The 20988-nt window shown below is 38.8% G+C and overlaps 1 protein-coding gene across 1 annotated transcript in view; it reads left to right on the top strand.

Moving 5' to 3' along the window:
* Positions 1-20988, top strand: part of LOC142160952 (alpha-2-macroglobulin-like) — a 102249-nt gene that overhangs the window by 66002 nt on the left and 15259 nt on the right. The window contains exons 22-29 of the mRNA XM_075216092.1: positions 861-921; positions 1302-1385; positions 2741-2917; positions 3981-4062; positions 7875-8031; positions 16821-16895; positions 17819-17981; positions 19812-20017. Coding sequence (XP_075072193.1) covers positions 861-921; positions 1302-1385; positions 2741-2917; positions 3981-4062; positions 7875-8031; positions 16821-16895; positions 17819-17981; positions 19812-20017 — 1005 coding nt within the window. The remainder of the gene's footprint in view (positions 1-860; positions 922-1301; positions 1386-2740; positions 2918-3980; positions 4063-7874; positions 8032-16820; positions 16896-17818; positions 17982-19811; positions 20018-20988) is intronic.

Raw genomic sequence — 20988 nt, 5'->3', positions numbered from 1 at the left:
TCCATTAAATACAGAACAGTTTCTTAAATTGGCAAATTATGAGTATCGAAACTCATTTGAATATCTAGTCTAACTACACAAAATCCTTTGCATGTGAAGGGAAACTCTTCCCTCAGCAATGAAACCCCAAATTTGCCCAGCTTCTTCCATCGGAATGAGCTAAGTTTTGCATCTCCACATTTGTCACTGTGGTTATCCAGTAAGTCAGACACTACCCCTTATAAATGGAAGCATTTACACAATAATAGTCAATAATAGAATACAGGGTTAGGAGTAAATCGAGCTGAGGGTGTGGATTTGCACATGGACAAACCATGTTGCAATGTAAGGATTCCAAAAACAATATTTTTTGCATACAAGTAAATTTCTGGCTGCTTCTGCATCCAGCATGCAAAATCTGGTCAGTTTTTATTTTTACCTATGATTTAGAGTTGACCTAGGGTGTGCCACCCATAGCAACCCTAAATCTGTGTAAACATTTTAATTCTCCATCTCCCTGCAGTTCAGCATGGTTTTGCCAATGATTTATTCATACGTCTAAGTGAAGCCCTATATCTCATAAGCATAGGTATTGTAGAGACCACATTGTTGTTGCTTCATAACTAATTCATATAGAAGCTACATATACATTGTTTTCTAAAAATTCCTCAAAATGGTATCATCTGACACGTCTGTATAGAATTACTCTTTGTTTAGCTCTATATAAAATGTACTTTAGTCAACTTATGTCAGTGTGAAATCATATGGGGTCTACATGGCATTATACACAGTCTATGTGGGAATAAAATCTCATAAAAAAACGGTAACATTACAATTCATTTTCATGAGCTCTCCTTTTCCTCATGTTTTGATGTTCACAGCCCGGAGGTGTCCTGGAGGAGAAATCTCAAAGTGCTCTGCTCTGTATCCAAGAGGGAGAAGGTGAGGGGTTAATGTCATAACAGGAGGCGGGTGATGGAGACGTATAGCAAACTATACTAGCGGTGTCATTTTGTTATTATTTATTATTGTTAAGCAAACTTGGTCTCTATTCCTCTAACAACTGCTATCGTAATGTAGGCTTACATTTTGTTTTTTGGTCTTTTTTATAAAATTGGGTAACAAACCTGCTTAAAAATTGATATCTCAGAAGTGTTCTTCAAAATCAATTTGTCTAAATATTGATTAGCAACAGGTGAATTACATTTTTTTTTACAATTTAAAATGTTGAAAATAGCCATTTTGAATTCATGAATTACACATTAATGGTTTTTTTTAATTAGTTCAATGTGAATAAACCTTCTCATCTTCTTCATATCTAGAGCATTCTAAGACAGAGGAGATCTCTCTAATAGTTCCTAAAAACATTCTGAAGGAATCTGAAAGAGCTCATGTCACATTGTTGGGTAAGATATGTCTTTTACAGATTGTCTCCAAACACCACTGGTTTGCAGTAAATTGTGTCCCAAATTCCATTTTCTAAATATAAAATCACTATATAAATAAATGGTGATAATGATGATGATATACTGAAAAACTACTTCACCTTGGGTCTGATTCATTAAGGAAAGTTAAGCAAAAGTAAGTAAGGCAAAACCATGTTGCATTGCAGGGGGGAGGCAAATTAAAAATGTGATGGCAGATTTATATTTGGGATAGGACATGTCCTAGATCAACTTTAAATTTCAGTGTACAAATAAGCTGTCCAGTATTTGTGTACTACATGAAAAAACAGACAGTATTTATCTTATCTTCAAAATAATAAACTAATTTAACCCCTTGCATTGTAACATGGTTTTGTCCATCAAACTTGAGTAAGAAAACTTACTCAATGTTTTTCTTACTTTCATTAGTGTCTTTATAAAATATATTTGTTACAAGACATGCATAGCCTCATATACATGGATGGATATTCACAGAGTTTTATGCATAAATGGAAATCCAGTTTCCAAAATCACAATTGTTAAGCTATTGTACTGCAGAAGAAAGAATTTTGTTTGAAAACAGCCTTACTGATAATTCGTACACCTGATCAAAGTAGACTATTTACATTCTAGTGATTGACTTTTTAATAAAGCATCAACAAATACTGAAGGCTAGAGTAAGGGGTTTATTTATAATGACAACTGTGATACTAAATATTTCCTATCGCTGACTCTCTCACACACTTTATCAATAAAAGTTTGCCGGGGTAGCTGCCCAAAGCTCAGCACCCCAGCAATACTGGCTGCCAGCGGTATGAAGAGTCTTACTACTCTCAAGGCAAGTCTGGGGTCAATCTGCACATGTATGTACTTAAGAATAAATTATCTAAGTTGAGGGCAACAAGGGCACTTCCCAAGTGTGAAATAATGGAACATCAACCATGAATCGTGTAGTTCATTAGACCTAGAGGACTAATATACACATATACAATATAAAATTATAATCAGATTGTCTGTGTGTGTATAAGATGATGGCATGTGTCCACTGAAAATCCAGTTTATAAAGTAACAGAAAAGAGGCAAACGGACTTGCAGCACCAAAATAATGAAAAAGAGAAGCAGAACTCCTTCACTAAATATTTTGTCTGTGTAAATATGTCAGAATGATTGCTGGTGGTGCTAAAAAAGATAATTAAAACTTTTTGGAACACTGGGTTTGCTGTAGAGTCATGGCAGCTTAATGCGCCTGGTGTCAATGGTCAATATAATGCTTCATAAACTTGTACATGTTTTTCTATTATCGTGCACAATATTGTCCTGATTTTGTTACCCTGCAGGAGATCTGATTGGCACAGCTATGCAGAACCTGGACCGTCTCCTGGCCATGCCCTATGGCTGCGGAGAGCAGAACATGGTTTTATTCGCGCCCAATATCTTTATTCTGCAGTATCTGGAGAAAACTCATCAGCTGAAAAGCGAAATCCAGAGCAAGGCCACCAAGTTCCTTGAGACCGGTGAGAGATACTGGACGTATTTATTATCATCTGAGTACTACTTTTGTATTTGTCCTTTTATGCCAAGCAGTTATATATTCTTAATTAGAATAGTTACATAATAAACAGGAAATTAAATCAACTGGACATGCAAGGCTGGGTTAGGATTTGGGGTAATTATCACTTCTCCATTTAGCGACTGACAGAATACAAGTGTCCACTCCCAAAAGAAAGCTTGAAACAAATGGCAACGTTTATTTGGGGCTTATTTTTCCAAATAAAACTATTTTCATCTTTAATTCATTATGTATATGCGTTTATTAATTTTTTTGCTCTAATCACTTAGACAAATGAAGAAAATGATTACATTATGGTGACAGCAGCATATTCATTTCACTTTCTCTTGATTAAAGCCATTAGGCTCACTCTACAATGTCCTCCTCTTGCCACTATCAGACTGTAATCATGTATTTATGTTAGGTTATATCTACAGATCAGAAATATTTTGGGGGCAATATTTACCAATGCACTTAAGAACATTGAGCAAATAACTTTGATTTTATCCATTGCTACATTTGAAAAACTACCAGACAGTATATCTTTGCAGGAGTAGGTCCGCAGCAGCTAGAGTAACATTTCTAACTCTCCTACATCTCCGCTGTCCCTTGTTTTGTCATCTTGCTGTTCCTACCGATTGAACCAAATAAAAAGCTGTATTTTGCTTTTTCCCAGGATGTAAACTATCAATACAAGTGGAATTTGTTGGAACAAAATCAGTTGAATAATGGTTCTCAGGTTATCGTGTACTCTTGCAAATTGAGATTAGGGGAGGATTGAAATCTGATACATGCATTCCGTACACTATTATTGATTATTTTTGCGACTTCTTTTTTTTCTAATCTGTTGCTAATTAGTGAATTTACCAAGAGTCAAGAAATTGCTGAAATTAATAGAAGCCAAAACATTGAATCAATTCACAATTTCCTACCTGCTTTTACTGTTAAATGGTAGATTTAGTGCTATCTTTAATACATACATTGTTATTCCACCTTTCTAAATTGATATTTTTTACGATTCTGCTCAGGGTACCAACGGCAGCTGACATACAAACGGGGTGATGGGTCATACAGCGCCTTTGGGAATAGTGACCCTATGGGAAACACATGGTGAGTGACATTGTCTAAATTAGCATTTATAATTCATAATTGAAGTTGGGAAAATGTGATAAGTAATCAGTTCACCATTACCAGAGTAGGAAAAAACTTGCTCACTGCTGCCATTAAACAAGGGTTTTTACCACATATTACAAACAAGATGAAATTGTTATCTGCACTCTCCTTTGGCAATATCTTTAAGAACAAAGAACATTTGTGATGCTACGTAGATTTTTTAAAATGCATTCATTGTTAAAAACAGGAATATTACAGCCATATACTGCAATATTGCTAAACAAATACTTGTCTATTTTAAAAAGTATAGCAATAACTGTATTGAAATTCTGATAGAATTCAGATTTATTTGCCTGTCAGGTATAGTCAGATCGGCAGACTTTGGTGCCAGTTGGGCAACTAAACTGTGTGATAATATAATGAACCAATGTTCTCTTTTTCTAACAGAGTGCCTTTCTAAGTAGCCATATAGCAACAAACTGCCCTAATGTTACATATGACACAAAAGGTGAATGCAACATATCAGTTTATAGTTATTCAAAGAGGAATCAGGCTACATGGACACTGAAAAAAAAGATCCCGTTTTACGCCTTAATTGCTCACGTTATCTTTGTATTCTGCTCCTGGATACGCTGTTTACATAACCATACACCTTTACACTTTCTCTTTTATGAAACGCCTACTTCAGTTATTTAAACCTAATTTTCTGTATCTCACAGAGTTCTATATATAATATCCCCTGTATCATGACATTCTAAATTCACAATCACAACGCAGAAATAATTATACGTATGATATAGGATCTTTATTTGTACAATGATATGATAATAATATTTCAACAACATAATCTCATACATGGTACATATAATAGATGCCTTTCTGTGTGTAGGTGCAATATCTTATTAATTTCTTACTAATTATGTATATGTGACTATGACTACATGCATGTACGCGTGTGCATGTATCTCAGAATTCATTACCATTCCCATGTTGGCTGAATTATCTCCATCTTAATCCTAATTGCAATATATATATATATATATATATATATATATATATATATATATGTCACTATTCCAGTACATATACACTAGTAGTCACAATAAAACAACTTGATCTTACAGTGCAAAGTCACCACCAAAAATGGCCGGCCTCACGCCATGCTTTGTTACGTGCTCATATGGCTCCCTACCATTTTACTAACAATGCAACCTTTATAGCTATAGCAACAGGCCCAGTTCTTAACTTATTAACAATAAATCTCCAGTAATGCAATATAACACAATACTTGCAAGTCCATCACAGATATCTCTCTATCTGTATAATGTTCACTAATTTCCCTTTGGTCTCACAGGGGGAGGTGATGTCTACTAACAAACCAGCTGTTTTATAACATTTACTTGCTATTTTTCCCACTAACATTAACTTAAATTTAAATGCAAACTATGTGCAACCACGGACATCTATTTCTAGCCATCTTTATAACAAAGCATATATTTTGCAGTACACATATTAAAGTTTTTTTGCTAACTTCCAAACAGCATCACTTATCTCATACAAGAGTCTTTTCTATCTTATTACACATCTGTTTATGTAGCAGCCATAACATATTGTCCAGTAATCTCTCTTAGGGGAAGGGGGAGGTCTATAACACAAGCTGTATTAGAGGCACAGTCAAATACAATGTATTTCAATGAATACAATAAATAAAATCTTCTCCAAGTAAGTGTTTCCCAGTGGCGGATCCAGGGGGGGCGATCGGGGCATTCGCCTCCCCTAGCAGCAAAAAGCTAGGTCCCAACCGCCGATCAAAACGGGAGGGGCGTGGCTAAGCGCGAGCGGGGGGCGGGGATAAATGTGGGCCACCCAATCAGAGTGGTCCCAGCCGGCGATCACAACGGGAGGGGGCGGGGCCAATCGCGGCTGGAAGACGGGGTTTAACGCGGGGCAGCCAATCAGAGCAAAGGTGGGGCGTGATTATGCAAAATCGCCCCCCCTTAACATAAAGTCTAGATCCACCCCTGGTGTTTCCCAAACTCTTTTCTTATTTAACGTATATCTAACTAACAATATCTAACAATATCTCTTACTATTCAATCACTTACAAACTAAAACTTCTTAAAAGTTAAACCACATGACTTATGGCTCTGTCGGCCATTTTTAACAAAGAACTTTTTCAACAATCTATTTACAATGTTACAATATAACAGTCACAAACATATATACACGCCAAAACAATTCAATTCAAATACCACATCATTACAGACAAATGTGATCTCTGCAAGATACCAGCCCTCCGTGTTCTCCTAATCTAGCTCCTATAGTTTATAGTTTTACCATTAAAACACTGACAATAAACACCATGGACTAAACACTGTACATATTAAACATATTTAACTAGTATAAAGTCCCTCATGATCACATATTAAAACAGCTCAGATGGGCACATATACTTCCCGCTTTTCCTGTGTCCAAAAAGCGACTGTGTGTCTGTGTAAGCAGTCTTATCCAAAAATGAAGCTTTTATCTTCAGAAAACTACTGTTGGAGGGGCCGATGTACCTGATTGGAAGCCATTGTTTTTAAATGTAAATGTAGTTAGCCGCACAGAGTCAAATGTTAGCAAAGTGGGGGATAGAAAGAAACTAGCTCTCTTGTAAATGCATACTAGGGAAGAAAAATTTTATATATATATATATATATATATATATAAGTTAACCCGTGCATGATACTCATGCATTCTAGTCAAATCAAGCTACTTAAGGTGTTAAAAAGGTTCTTGTCATGCATTTGGGCCCTAGCCCAGGCCTCCTCAGGGGAAGAGCGTTACATCCCGATGCAAGTGCCCTTTTTTAACGTGGTTTTGTCCACATGTCACCACCTCATCATTCTTCTCCATCACCTCATCCTTCATTTTCATCGCCACATCTATCCAGATGTCTATCCAGACACAGGGATCTCTCTCAGCGGTCCTGAGTATCACACTCCTCTCGCTCTGTCACCCCCGGCAACCACCAACCACTCCCCACTGTCACTTCTCCTTCAAGAAATATATATATATATTTTTTTTAAATCTTTATATATATATATATTTTTTTTAAAATCTTTATAAACACTTTTAACAATTAACAAATTAAATTAACAAATTAAAAACATCTTAGTATACCAAATTTCAGCCCTTTCTGAGTTTTTTTTTCCACACACACTAAGAATTTAGTAGGTCAGTGTATAACTCCGCCCAGCAGGTGGCGCTGCAGCTTGGTTTTATTTTTTCCACACACACACAGACAGACTAACACACGCCACTAGGCATTTATATTATAGATATATATATATATATATATATATATATATATATATATATATATATATATATATATTATCTTCTTCAGACACAAGCAGTTTAGATTGAACAAAACATATTTCATTTTCCCAATGGTACGTTTTTGTGATGTTCAATACTTTTTTCTCGTGTTACCTTATATTGTTGACTATGCATCATCTGATTTTTTTCCTATTTTTATTTTTACTGCCTTTATTATTATTTGAAGTCCTCCTGGCTGACTTCATCGGAGGACACAGTTCAGGGACGTTTTAGAAAATTAATTGGCCAGTGTACAAAATTACTGCACACAAAATTGTTATGGCATCACTATTATTCTATTAACTTGCGTAATCTGTTTAATATCTTTTAATGTAGGAAAGACACTCAATATGTATTCAGAAGTGTCTCTAGACATTGATTGGCCTTGTGCTGTTTCTAGTATTTTACAATATTGTCTCTTGAAATTACATCTTATTTCCCCACAGGTTGAGTGCGTTTGTGGTGAAGTCCTTCAACAAAGCTCGACCTTATATTTTTATAGACGAGAGCCATCTGAACCACTCCTTCACCTGGCTGAAAAATAATCGTCAAGATAACGGCTGCTTCCGCAGTGTGGGGAAGCTTTTCAATAATGCTATGAAGGTGCATTTGATACATTTTCTGTGTAATTACTGGTTAAAATCCTTAAAATTTTACAATCAATATAACCCAGTAGCTTTTCTGGTAGAAAACATTCAGGAGTGTAAGAAAGTTGCTGAGATATATAGGAATAATTATTGGAAGTTATGTTAACACCTGAAGCAAATAAATTACTTTCTTGATGAAGGATAGAGGGGACTAATTGCATTATTGATATATACACCACATGTGAATGAAAAATATTATATTGTGGGGGCGTGGCTTGGCGGCCATTTGAGTCAGACGCGTTAGGAGTGAGCTCCTGCTCCAAACCACATAGAACACCTCAATATCTAATACAGGGGTGCGCTCACAAACCACACGTGGGCGGAATTGTTCCACGGGGCACCCAAGCGGCAATCTGAGCCCTCAGACACCCGAGGCTCTGCCCTACATCCGATGCCTGGGAGTGCGGCCTAACCCGCCTCGTGTCTTCCAGAGACTGATCACCACAAGTAAGTCTAACCAAGGCTTACCTCTCCGGCGGGTGTCCAGCAGCTCCGGTCTATCGGGGGTCCAGGCGGAGTCCTTCTCGGCGGGACAGCCCTTCAGGCGCAGCTGCAGATATCCGTAAGCGGAAGGAGGGGATCCTCCAGCGCTGCCCTGAAACACGGAGGTGAGGCTGTGGGTGGTCGCGGTGGCGCCGCCGGGAGTGCCAGAGTCAGTCGGCTCTTTTGATCCAGCGGGGCAAACTAAGCTATCTGCCTGCTAGCGCCTCAGCACCTGCCACAACACAGACCAGAACCAGATCCCAGATGCTGTCACTTTGGCCTCAAGGTACAAGTTAACTATCTATCTATATTGTCTGGCTGAAGGAGGTTAGTCCTCCACAGATAGCAGCTTTGAAATACAGATCCACAGAAAGAATAGATTCACCTGCAAACAGGCATCTCTCAGTGGAAACATTTACTCTGATGTAGCAACACTGACATCTGGTGGCAGTTTTCCGTTACTACATTACCCATCCAATCTACCAGTACATAAATTCTTCAAGTCTGTTCTATGGAGGTTAGCTCTCTGGCCAGACAGGGGCGCACTGGACACACTGTAATATTCCTTTAAACAGGCTGCGGGACGCGTTCTGCGGGATGGCTGCCTAGACCAATCATGAGGAGACGCAGATAGCGGCAATCTTACCACAACAGTATGTACTACCTGCAATGATTATTATACTTGAACAAGTCGCTGAACACGCTTAGGATCGCCTTGATGGGCAAAGACCGAAAAAGCTCGGCCAAAAAAACCCATAAAAAACCCCAGGAGACCCCTCAACGTTCCGATCTTCGCTCATATTTACAAATTCCTGTGACCGTGGAAGAACCAGAGATGACATCTCCTTCTGCTGCTTCTGGCTCAACATCACCTGACACACGCCAGGATGACACACACCGTCAGAAGGGGACTGGGGTAGCAGAACAACAGGATCTGTCTCAGGTCCTACAAATGCTTAAGTCTCTCCCGACTAAGCAAGAGCTACCCTCCAAAAAAGATTTTGAAGCGCTGGAAGCAAAATTGCAAGAGATTGTCCACCAAGAAGTGGCCACACTGCAAGCAGACATCGCCCACCTTGGCCATCGCCTGGTGGCCCTTGAAGAACACAAGGAAAAGGGAGATGAACGTGTTACAGCTCTAGAAAAGACGGTGGCGGAACAAGCTAAGGCTCTGCAAGGATTCCAGCAAAAGATAGATGATTTAGATAATAGGGGTCGTCGGAACAACTTACGAATACGGGGTTTGCCGGAGGATATCCCCCCACAGGGCCTGATAGACGCTTTGACAAAGGTGTTCAATGAGGTCCTGGAATTACCATCAGACAATACAATCGTATTTGACAGAGCGCATAGGGCACTACGCCCAAGGGGGGCCCCAACGGAAAGGCCTAGAGATGTTATATGCCGACTCCATTACTACACGCAGAAGGATGAGATTGTACGCAAGCTAAGGGGTCTCCAAGGATTGGAGTTCAACGGTCAGGAAATCCACATATTCCAAGACCTCTCCTGGCAAACTCTACAATTTCGGAGGCAGCTTAAACCCCTCACGGAGGAGCTCCGGAAAAAATCAATTAAATACAGATGGGGCTTTCCGCTCCAACTGCAAGTTACACATGAGGGAAAGTCAGCAGTCCTCAGGATTCCGCCGGACTTGCCGGACTTCTGCTCCACCCTGAGCATTCCACTAATTGCTCTAGCTGAATGGCAGGAGTCCCACCAACGTCTATACCCGGTAATGGAGGCACAACACGACGATAGATTCCAACTTTCAAGTAGATCTAAACGGTCACCGCAAAAGCGTTTAAATCAGCAGGCGCAAGGGAACACTTGATCATGCACAACTGAGTGCGAATATCCACTCCTCGGAGGAAGACCTCTCCTAAGACCCTGTTGAAGGCCTTCTATTGTAGACTGTTTTCCTTGGGCGAGAACATCCTTAATATCCTTATTTTATTTTTGTCTATTTTATATTCTTCATCCCTAATGTGCTATTCTAAACTGCTGGTGTCCATTATTGATCTGTTTAGCCCATCATCATTTTTCTAAAAGTTCTCTAAAGTTTTCTACTGTTATATTGTTCAAGTATTTTTGATAAGTTATGTGTCCATGCTTAATGTTTCACAAAATTAGATTTGTTAGTACATATGCGCAGTGTAGGTTCTGCGCCTCTCTGCTGGGCAAGGGCCTGGGTTGAGATCACCCGGGGCTCTGCTGGGGGTGAGGTGCGGAACATTTATTTATGTTTGTTTGATTGTTGCTGTTTGCTGTTCTCCTCAGGGCTCTAAGACCGAGTGTTATATTCCGGGTCATGTCTGGACCACGGTCCTACATGGTTTGCCGGAACGGTCTTATAAACGTGCCAAAGATTCTTAGTTCTCTGTTGATACTGATACTTCAGTTTAAGCATTTATGGCTTCCTGACCCTCTTTCCTTCCCTCTTATCCCTACTTTTTCTAACTTTCCCCAACTACAATCTACTTACGGGTTCATACCTCTTTCCCCTTTGTGGTGGTACACATGTAATCACTTAGAACTGCTTGGCAATGGTGGGTAGACTCAAATGTGTTACCCTTAATGTCAAGGGTTTGAATATCCCCGAAAAACGGTCCCGTCTATTGCGCGACCTCATAGCTAAAAAAATTGACGTAGCCTTCATACAGGAAACCCATTTTAAACAAGGTTTTGCTCCAAGGTTGCACAGTCGCCAGTTCCCGTATGTCTTCACAAGTGATAATGCAGGAAACAAGTCCTTGGGAGTGGCAATTCTCATGTCTAGCCGTCTACCTGTTCAGAATATAGACTCACATACATTACAAGAAGGCAGAGGCCTGGCAGTGACATGTACAATCTCCTCCCAAATGTATACGTTTGTCAACATCTATGGTCCGAATTCTAATCAACCTGTATTTCTAGAAAAGCTTTTGGATAAAGTGGAATCGATGAAGAAAGGCATCACCATAACAGGTGGAGATTTCAACTGGGTTCTGCATCCCCCGACGGACTCCTCTTCGGGATCTGCTAGATTGGCCGGTAAGCTGTATCGAAGGGTAAGACGTACTTTGCACGAACACCAGCTGGTCGACGCATGGCGTCTCAAACACCCCACAGACCGCGACTATACTTTCTTTTCGCACCCACATAATACATATTCGAGACTGGACTATTTCTTTCTTACTCACAACCATTTGCCCTTGATATCAGAAGTAGCAATAGGCCAGATTACATGGTCTGACCATGCGCCGGTGTATCTGACGCTCTCTATTTCCAGGACAGGAAGTAGACCTTTCACCTGGAGGCTAAACGAGCTCTTAATCCAGGAAGCGCATAACAAGACAGTGATAGAAGAGGCCATTACGGATTATGTCCAGACTAATGACACCCCTGACATTTCAAAGATATCTTTATGGGAAGCTCATAAATGCGTTATACGAGGTAAACTTATCCAAATAGGTGCGATCAGGAAGCGAGAAAGAATAGCATATAGGGACTCACTCCTAGAAAAAATCAAGACACTAGAAACGCGACACAAATCTTTTTTAGATCCCTCTGTTATGACAGAATTGACAGAAACCAGGAAGACTCTGAACCAATTAATGTCAGATAAAATTAAACACGACCTACGTAGATGTCAGAACCAGTTTTATCAGTGGGGAGATAAACCAGGGAAGCTTCTGGCGCGTGCTCTGCGCAAACAGAGAGCCCAACTATATATTCCTCAGATTAAGACAGACGCAGGGTCCACACTAGTTCACACCACTGATATTGCTAGGGCGTTCCAGACCTATTACACTAAGCTTTACAATTTGTTCGACACGCTGAACACAGCCAACCACCCGACCAAACAGGCTCGCATAGCAGAATACCTTAAGCGCATAGATTTTCCCACATTAGATGAGGATGCCGTACAATTATTAGAAGAACCCTTTAAGATCGAGGAACTGGAAGAGGCGATCAAGACGACACCATCAGGGAAAAGCCCGGGGCCGGATGGTTTCACCATTCTTTACTACAAAACTTTCAAAGCACAGCTAGCCCCTCTCTTGCTACAGGCCTTTAACTCTATTTCTGCCCAGAAACACTTTTCCCCTCAAACGCTAGCTGCTCAGATTACCGTATTGCCAAAAGAAGGGAAAGATCCAGCTTCATGTGCTAGTTATAGGCCCATCTCTCTACTTAATGGGGACATTAAGCTTTACGCTAAGCTGATAGCAAATAGATTAAAACCATATTTGACCCAAATTATCCACTCTGACCAGGTGGGGTTTGTTCCAGGGAGGGAGGCGAGGGACAACACCACTAAGATAATCAATTTAGTACAATATGCGCATACTGCCAATATCCCAACAGTTCTACTATCCACAGATGCGGAAAAGGCATTTGACAGAGTAGATTGGGAATTTATGAAAGGGGTACTTAGTCAAATGGGCTTAGGCCCTCGGAGTATGGCTCGAATTGCCGCCTTATATACGCAGCCAACTGCAAGGGTCAGAGTAAATGGGGAACTATCAGAACCCATTATCATATCTAACGGTACCAGACAGGGATGCCCTCTGTCTCCTCTGATCTTTATCTTGTGTATGGAAGCTTTGGCCCGCTCTATCCGGGCAAACCCTGATATCTCTGGTCTACAGATGGAGGACAAAAGCTTTAAATTGGCCCTCTTCGCGGATGACCTCCTGGCAATCCTCACTAACCCTGTGGTTTCGATCCCTAATTTACTATCAGAATTTCAGCAATATGGTGAGCTATCTGGCTTTAAAATTAACTACTCAAAATCGGTAGCTCTCAACATCTCTGCGCCCGAGGCAGTAGTTGAAGGCCTGAAGCCAGCATTCTCATTCTCGTGGCATCCATCACGACTTAAATATTTGGGGGTGTTTATCAACAAAGACAACACAAAGATTTTTGAAGACAATTTTACTCCTATCACAAGCTCAATTTGTAGGGACTTGAGAAACTGGTGCCCAAAAGGCTTTTCCCTGATAGGCAGAGTCAATGTGGTTAAAATGAATGTATTACCACGGATCCTCTACTTGCTTCAAACGCTCCCCATACACCTCCCCACTTATTGGTTTAAGATGCTACATAAAGCAGTCAGGGATTTTGTGTGGAAGGGTAGACGCCCCCGGTTTAAACATGATACACTTTATATGCGCAAGCACGCTGGGGGACTACAACTCCCCAACTTTGCATTATATTACGATGCGGCTATGTTAAATAGGGTGGTGGACTGGACGAGACAGAGACTGGACAAACAGTGGGTCTGGATAGAGAGCTACGTTGTAGGCAAGGCACTTCAATTTTCAACATGGCTGCACCCACTCCCTAAAGTCATTCACCCGACTGTTACACCAACTCTGGCTAGATGGGCCAGATTGCGCTCGGTTCCCCACATTTCCTCACGACACTCGCCTTTGACCCCGATATTTGACAACCCGGGGTTTCCCCCAGGACTTGCTAGACAGACATTCAGACATTGGATTGGGGCGGGGCTCCGCAGGGTTGGCCAGCTGGTGGACGCGTCTGGGGTCTTGCCTTTCGCCGATCTCCAATCTAAATGGAAACTTCCGAATGCGGAGATTTGGAGATACATACAGCTCCGCCATTTTCTCGGATCCTTGGAGGTACGGGAGTCTGTGGGGCGGCCGCTTACACAGTTTGAATCTTTATGTACCTCTCCGCTATATCCTAGACATACTCTATCTCTCATCTATAGTAATCTCATTGAAAACACCTTTAATAAACAACCCACCTTCATACGACACTGGGAGAGGGAGCTGACTTGCTCGATATCTGAACAAGATTGGAAAGATATCTTTTTACGCACCCAGTCGAGCTCGGTCAGTATACGGGTGGTGGAAACACAGTATAAGGTGATGACTAGATGGTATAGATGTCCTAGCTTGCTGGCTAGGATGGTTCCTGGGATGTCGAACGTGTGCTGGCGATGTATGTCGGCGCCGGGCACTCCGTTACATGTATGGTGGGAATGCATAGCTCTTAGAACTTTTTGGGATGCAGTCCTTCTAATTACTAAAGAAATTACGGGCGTTGAGCCACCTAATTGCCCCAAATACTGGTTATTGAATTATAATAAAATGACAATCTCTAAATACAAAAAATCAACAATTAAAAACCTTAGCAACGCAGCAAAGGCCGTGATTCCAGTACATTGGAGATCCCCGAATATCCCTACCATTAGAGAGTGGTTTGCCCGAATAGAATCCTATAGAATAATGGACGACATACTCTATTCCTCAAAGGACAAATACAGGGAATATCATTACATATGGTTTGAGTGGCTCGAATTCAAGGATTCACCACTTTATTCTCAGTGGAATAAATGAACCCCCCTTACTCTCTCCCCCCCCTCCCGCTCTACCTTTCTCTCCCTCTCTCTATCCCTCTTTGTCTTTCCCCCATCCCTACATGATGTATTATTGAATACTAAATGGTACTTTATTTTTATGCTGAACTACTGTTGAATTGTGTTCATGTATATGTGTCTTTACGTAATATTTTTGAATATCTTTAATGCATTGTTCTATGCAAAATAGATATGTTTTTAAAAGCTGTTCAATCTTTCAATAAAAAAGAGATTTACAAAAAAAAAAAAAAAATATTATATTGTTTATGCAAGCTTTACTAAATGAACAGGAAATGATTTGCATCTCTACCACCTACTGTCACACATACCACGGTATGCATTTTTTACAGACAATGTGTTATACTTTCATGTCCCTATTAATACTAGTATAAAAAATAGAAGGGGAATTAATTAGAAAAATGTATAACTAGATATATTTCAAAACTTTCCAATTTTATAATTAATAATAAAGAAATAGAAAGTAGAAGGAAAAATAGAAAGTAGAAGAATTGTCAGAAGGGAAAAAAAAGAGGGAATGACGGGAGAAGGTCTGCTCACAATTAATAGAGGCTTAATGGCCTTGAGGATTTGTATGTTATAATAAAAGATTTTTAATGAGTAAGATATAGTAAGTTAAGACATTTCAAGTGTTCATGTGATAAATTTGCTTTCAATTATCTCTGTTTGCTACAAACATAAAGGGCTAGATTTACTAAGCTGCGGGTTTGAAAAAGTGGGGATGTTGCCTATAGCAACCAATCAGATTCTAGCTTTCGTTTATTTAGTACCTTCTACAAAATGACAGCTAGAATCTGATTGGGTGCTATAGGTAACATCTCCACTTTTTCAAACCCGCAGCTTAGTAAAACTAGCCCAAAGTCTTTTTAGTAGTCAGTAGTTTTTAACTCCAACCAGGAGAACCAGGTGGCATTAAATTCTGAATTTTAATCAGTGGTACAGGAAAAGTAATCCATTAACATATAGTAGTCTATTGGCGAATACCAATCTTTGAGTGTTGGAGAATTGGGACTATTCCATTGGATATGGATTATCGCCTTAGCAGCATTGCTTAAATGACTTAGTAATTACTTATTAAATTTGTTTAAAGGAGTTTTAAACAAATGAATTAGCCAGAAGGCAGGGTCGAAAGGGGCTTCATAATTTAGAATGATTTTATTGATATTCACATCATCTATCCAAAATTTTTGCAAATTGGCAATCCCACCAAATGTGTAAATAACTTTCTACAGTGTTAGAGTATCGCCAACAAAATTTCTAATTGTTATTTAGTGAACATGTTCATTGATAAACCTGACATTTATTCTAAATGGGTATTACACATCGAGATACTTGTCAGGATAGAATGGGATATGTTTGATGTTTTAACAAGAAGTAATCTGTATAATTGAACTAAAGACTCTAAACATTGTTATAACCCCTTTGCTACCATTTTTTCACATGCTGAGCCTATTTTGGCACACTTGGGCTCTTTAAATACTGACTTCAAACTCAGTATTTTTTATGGGCAGTCTTCACACAAAGTACACCTAAAACAAGACCAAGACTATCATATTTTAAATACAGAAATTTACACTTTTGTTGGCATATGTGTCTCCAGAGCGTGGATTGTAGACATGTACTTAGAAGTGAGCTGGGCAAACCATTTAAGAACACTGGTTAAAAACCAAGGCATTTTGCAGAGCTCTACTACTACATTTTATAAATTGCTCTTATTGTGTTATAGATCTTTTATTTTATGTGGTACTGTTGGAAAAAAAAAAGTCTAAATAAAAGTCATTTTTAATTATTTTTATTAAAAACATTCTAGTTTTTATTTAGTTCTTTAAATGGCCAACTGAGTTTAAACACAGCCATTCATCTGTGCCTTACAGGGTGGAGTAGAAGACGAAATTTCCCTCTCTGCTTATGTAACAATAGCTCTTCTGGAGGCTGGTCTAACTATAGAGGTAAGTGATCAGTATCATATTGAGGTATATATTTACTTTTTCTACTTTTTGTTAAGGAATGCTCAAATATGTAAGTGTCCCGTTTCAATATTGTGTACATCATGTTAGAAAACACAGGAAACCATATACCATCCTTGTATAATTCATAGGGATTTATATAACATATACTGAAAAAACTAGAACATGTCATGTACAATGACTAAAGGGAATGTCAACACTGTATATTTAATACTATTTACTGAATCATGAATCAGACATATTATTATATTGAAGCAGGAAATGTTACCTATTCTAGATTCAGTTTATTGATTATCTGCACAATACAGGCAGGTTGTGGGCTTAACCAATATTCATGAGGTATCTTATCTTGCATAAAATGTTTGTGAAAAACAAGGACAAGATTTATGTTATCTTCATCTATAGCAGTCTTGTTTCACTTCTAACCTGATATGCTTACTGGTACCTGGCTGCACCAGGAATTGTGCATAAGCCCAAATTATTCACTAATAATGTCAATAGGGAGCCAGCAACAGAGGGACATTTTATAGTAATAGCGCCAAGGACAATCAGGAGAAGACAACAAGTTACAACTCATAATCGAAAAGGGATTCATGACCAAAGTTCTTCCACTTTAGAATTGATGTTAGTTTGTTCATTAATATTTTTTTACGTTACAGAAGGTTGTTACCAGAACAATACACAGATGAAAATAAGCACAATTTTAATTTAATTAATAAATTCAATGATCAATATATTAGTTAAAACTTCTTATTTGGTTATGCAGCACCCTTAATTGGCAAGCTACAGTGAAATTCATCAATTACATTTACTCAGTTAAATACAATGCATTAGACTGTCATTCACTCTCATTTTCTTTAATACCATCACAATACTGAGGCTCTTTCTAATACAATAACATGCAGGATCCTCTGGTTAGAGACGCTGTGTCCTGTCTTCGGAAGGCCGCTGTGGATGTGAGCAATGTATACACCCAGGCTCTGCTCCTCTACACCTTCACTCTGTGCGGAGAGACAGAGCTCAGGAAAAGTTTGATGGATAAATTGGAGGCAAAAGCTGTGCGAGATGGTAAGAAATATATTTAGCTACAGATATATTGTATATGGTGCATACATAAATTCTTCTCATAAGTCTCTACCTAAAATGTACCATTGTATAAGACATTTGAATTCATATCTCTCATTTATTCCTAAGTTCCACTGAGATGATTAGGTTGTTGTGATTACAGAAAAGTGATATAATCATGCTATAAGTATTATACAACATTATATAAGTTCGAGTCCAGTGCAGATGAAATTGAAAATAGTATATAGCATGTGTTGTACAATTAGTTGTCTCAATAAAGGCTTAAAAAAAATTCAAACTTATCCTTGTTTGGGTGAGAGTTAAATGTGAAGACAGAGGGTCTGATTCATTATGGAAAGTAAGGCAAAAAATGGAGTACATTATCTCCTGGACAAACCATGGGCCTGATTCATTAAGGATCTTAAATGAAGAGGATCCTAATTTCAGTCTCCTGGACAAAACCATGTTACATTGCAAGGGGTGCAAATGAGTGTTCTGTTTTGAGTTAAATACTGACTGCTTTTTCATATAACACACAAACACTTGATAGCTTATTTGTACACTGAAATTTAAAGTTGATATTTGTGTGCTACATGAAAAAACAGTCAGTATTTAACTTATGTGCAAAACAGAACACTCATTTGCACCCCTTGCAATGTAACATGGTTTTGTCCAGGAGACTGAAATAAGGATCCTCTTCATTTAAGATTCTTAATGAATCAGGCCCCATGTTATAATGCATGGGGTGCAAATTAGTTTATTTTTAAATACTGGCTGTTTTTCATGTAGTACACAAATACTTGGTAGGCTTTTTTTTTTACACTGAAATTTAAAGTTGATTTAGGACAAGCCCTACCCCAACTATAAGTCTCTCCCCACATTTTAAATGTATCTCCCCCCTCCAATACAACATGGTTTTGCCAAGGTGCAAAGTTACTCCTTCTTTTACTTTACTTTCCTTAATGAATCAGGCCCAGAGCGTAGCTGATTTCCTCATTGTTGGAACATAAAAAGAAGAGATAAAGAAAAAATAGTGTATATTGTGTGATTTTATATAATAAAATAAGTGGCTATGAGTTCATCTTGTAACAGTCAGATCAGGCCTTCAACAAATAATCATTTCTTCCTCCTGGTGAGTCTCTGATATTATTGATACAGAGTCTTAAGGTGGATTTGCCTTATGTCAATGGTGAAACCCAAGAAAAATTAGCATACTGCTAACTGTGTAAAACACAGAGGTAAAATATAAATGTGTGCACTTAATGAGTGAAAAAATCATTGAACACAGTAGTGAAATAGCAAAGGTTTCTTTGAGATCAGATACAGTTTTCCAAAACATCTTTAGTCTAAAATTCAGAGTAGGGATTATTGGCATTGAATGTTATGTAACTTAATTCCAGTTTAAGCAAAGTGAGCATTCATGGCATGAGGTAAGTTTTAATTGTGCCTATATCTTTATTGAGCCAACTAATAGGACATTACAAATTATATACTATTTTCCTTTATTCAATTCCACATGTGCTGAGTTCACATCTCCAGATGCAAACTGAGAGTTTAATTCTAACCTGTCTGTTCACTTTAGTCTGTAATTATCCAAACCAAGAGGAACCTGTCATTTCTTTATGTCATTATGTACCAACACAGCTTATGTTAGGCTCATCTCTCTAGACCAGATGAGGAAATTTTAGTTTAGTTTAGGGTTGGCTGTTTTATTTCCATCTCACTGAACATTCTCTCTTCTATTCATAATGATTTCCTATTTGTGCCAACATTTATATTATTAAGTAGTATTTACTTTTACATCTTACACAGTATCACCCTTTGTATCTACAGATGGACAGCTGCACTGGAAACGGAATTCTGTCCCTGCCTCTGATGTTCCATACTGGTATCGAGCTCCATCTGCGGAGGTGGAGCTAACTGCCTACATACTCCTTGCTCTTGTCTCAAGCCCCACAAAACACCTGGGCAAAGCTTCACAGATTGTGAACTGGTTGAGCAAACAGCAGAATCCGTATGGAGGATACTCCTCCACACAGGTGATAAATAAAAGTGAAGCAGATGGGGGAATTACAGTCACCTAGAGTCAATAAGGATCAAACAAATTGCAGATTCACATTGAATTTCCCTTTGTGCAAATGCACCTATTTGTCTGCCTCATACATAACAAGTTACAAGACTATTTACAGGATTGCAGGCAGACATGGAAATGTGTGTGCTGGGAAAGTAAAAACATTCTGTCCATTATCAATTTTGGGCTCCCCATTAATTAATTTCAACTTGAAATTTTCCTCTTAAGCAACTGTTCAATCAAGCATCATTTATGTCTAAAATATATCATGACAGTAAGGGAACATTGAGACTGTCTTTATTACTACTCACACATTACTGTGTTTGCATATGTTAATAGCATTGTGATTTCTGCACATAACATGTGCATTCCCCAAACTGCTGAGTTTGATATATGGCACCTCCAAGAACATGTAAAAATCAAGGTCTTTGGGTAGAGATAAAGGTTCTGTGGCCACCTGCTAACATAGGAACACCCCCACATTCTCTACTCTCCACACATTGAAATTTAAATATTCCATACCGCATTGCAAAATATAATTTTGCCTGTGGGCACTATAGGAGGCCCATATAGGCACCTTGTCTGACCTGCATACAGTAGGATGCTCCTCCTATCAGAAAATGCCAGCTTTCACACCCCGATCTCACAGCACAATCTTAATGCATTAATCCATGCTCTTTTCATAAGAATGTGTGTTCATGCAAACATATAGGCGCTTGCGCTATGGGCCCACGTTTTTGAACTATCATAAATGAACTATCACAACTATTATTATCGCAACTAGACAAAAGAGTCAGTCAATTGTGCCATATAAAACGTCTGCCAATCTTTACCAAGTAGCAACTTTTGAACAAGGCATCTTATAAATCAAAAATTACTGTTAGGTTGCTCTGCGCCATTGATTTTCAGTTAAGTAACATAACCCATTGTCACATCCAA

The sequence above is a fragment of the Mixophyes fleayi genome, chromosome 6, assembly GCF_038048845.1.
Source record: "Mixophyes fleayi isolate aMixFle1 chromosome 6, aMixFle1.hap1, whole genome shotgun sequence".
Classification (NCBI taxonomy): domain Eukaryota; kingdom Metazoa; phylum Chordata; class Amphibia; order Anura; family Limnodynastidae; genus Mixophyes; species Mixophyes fleayi.
Note: the sequence above shows the minus strand (reverse complement) of the source record. Positions and strands in the feature narration are given on the sequence as shown.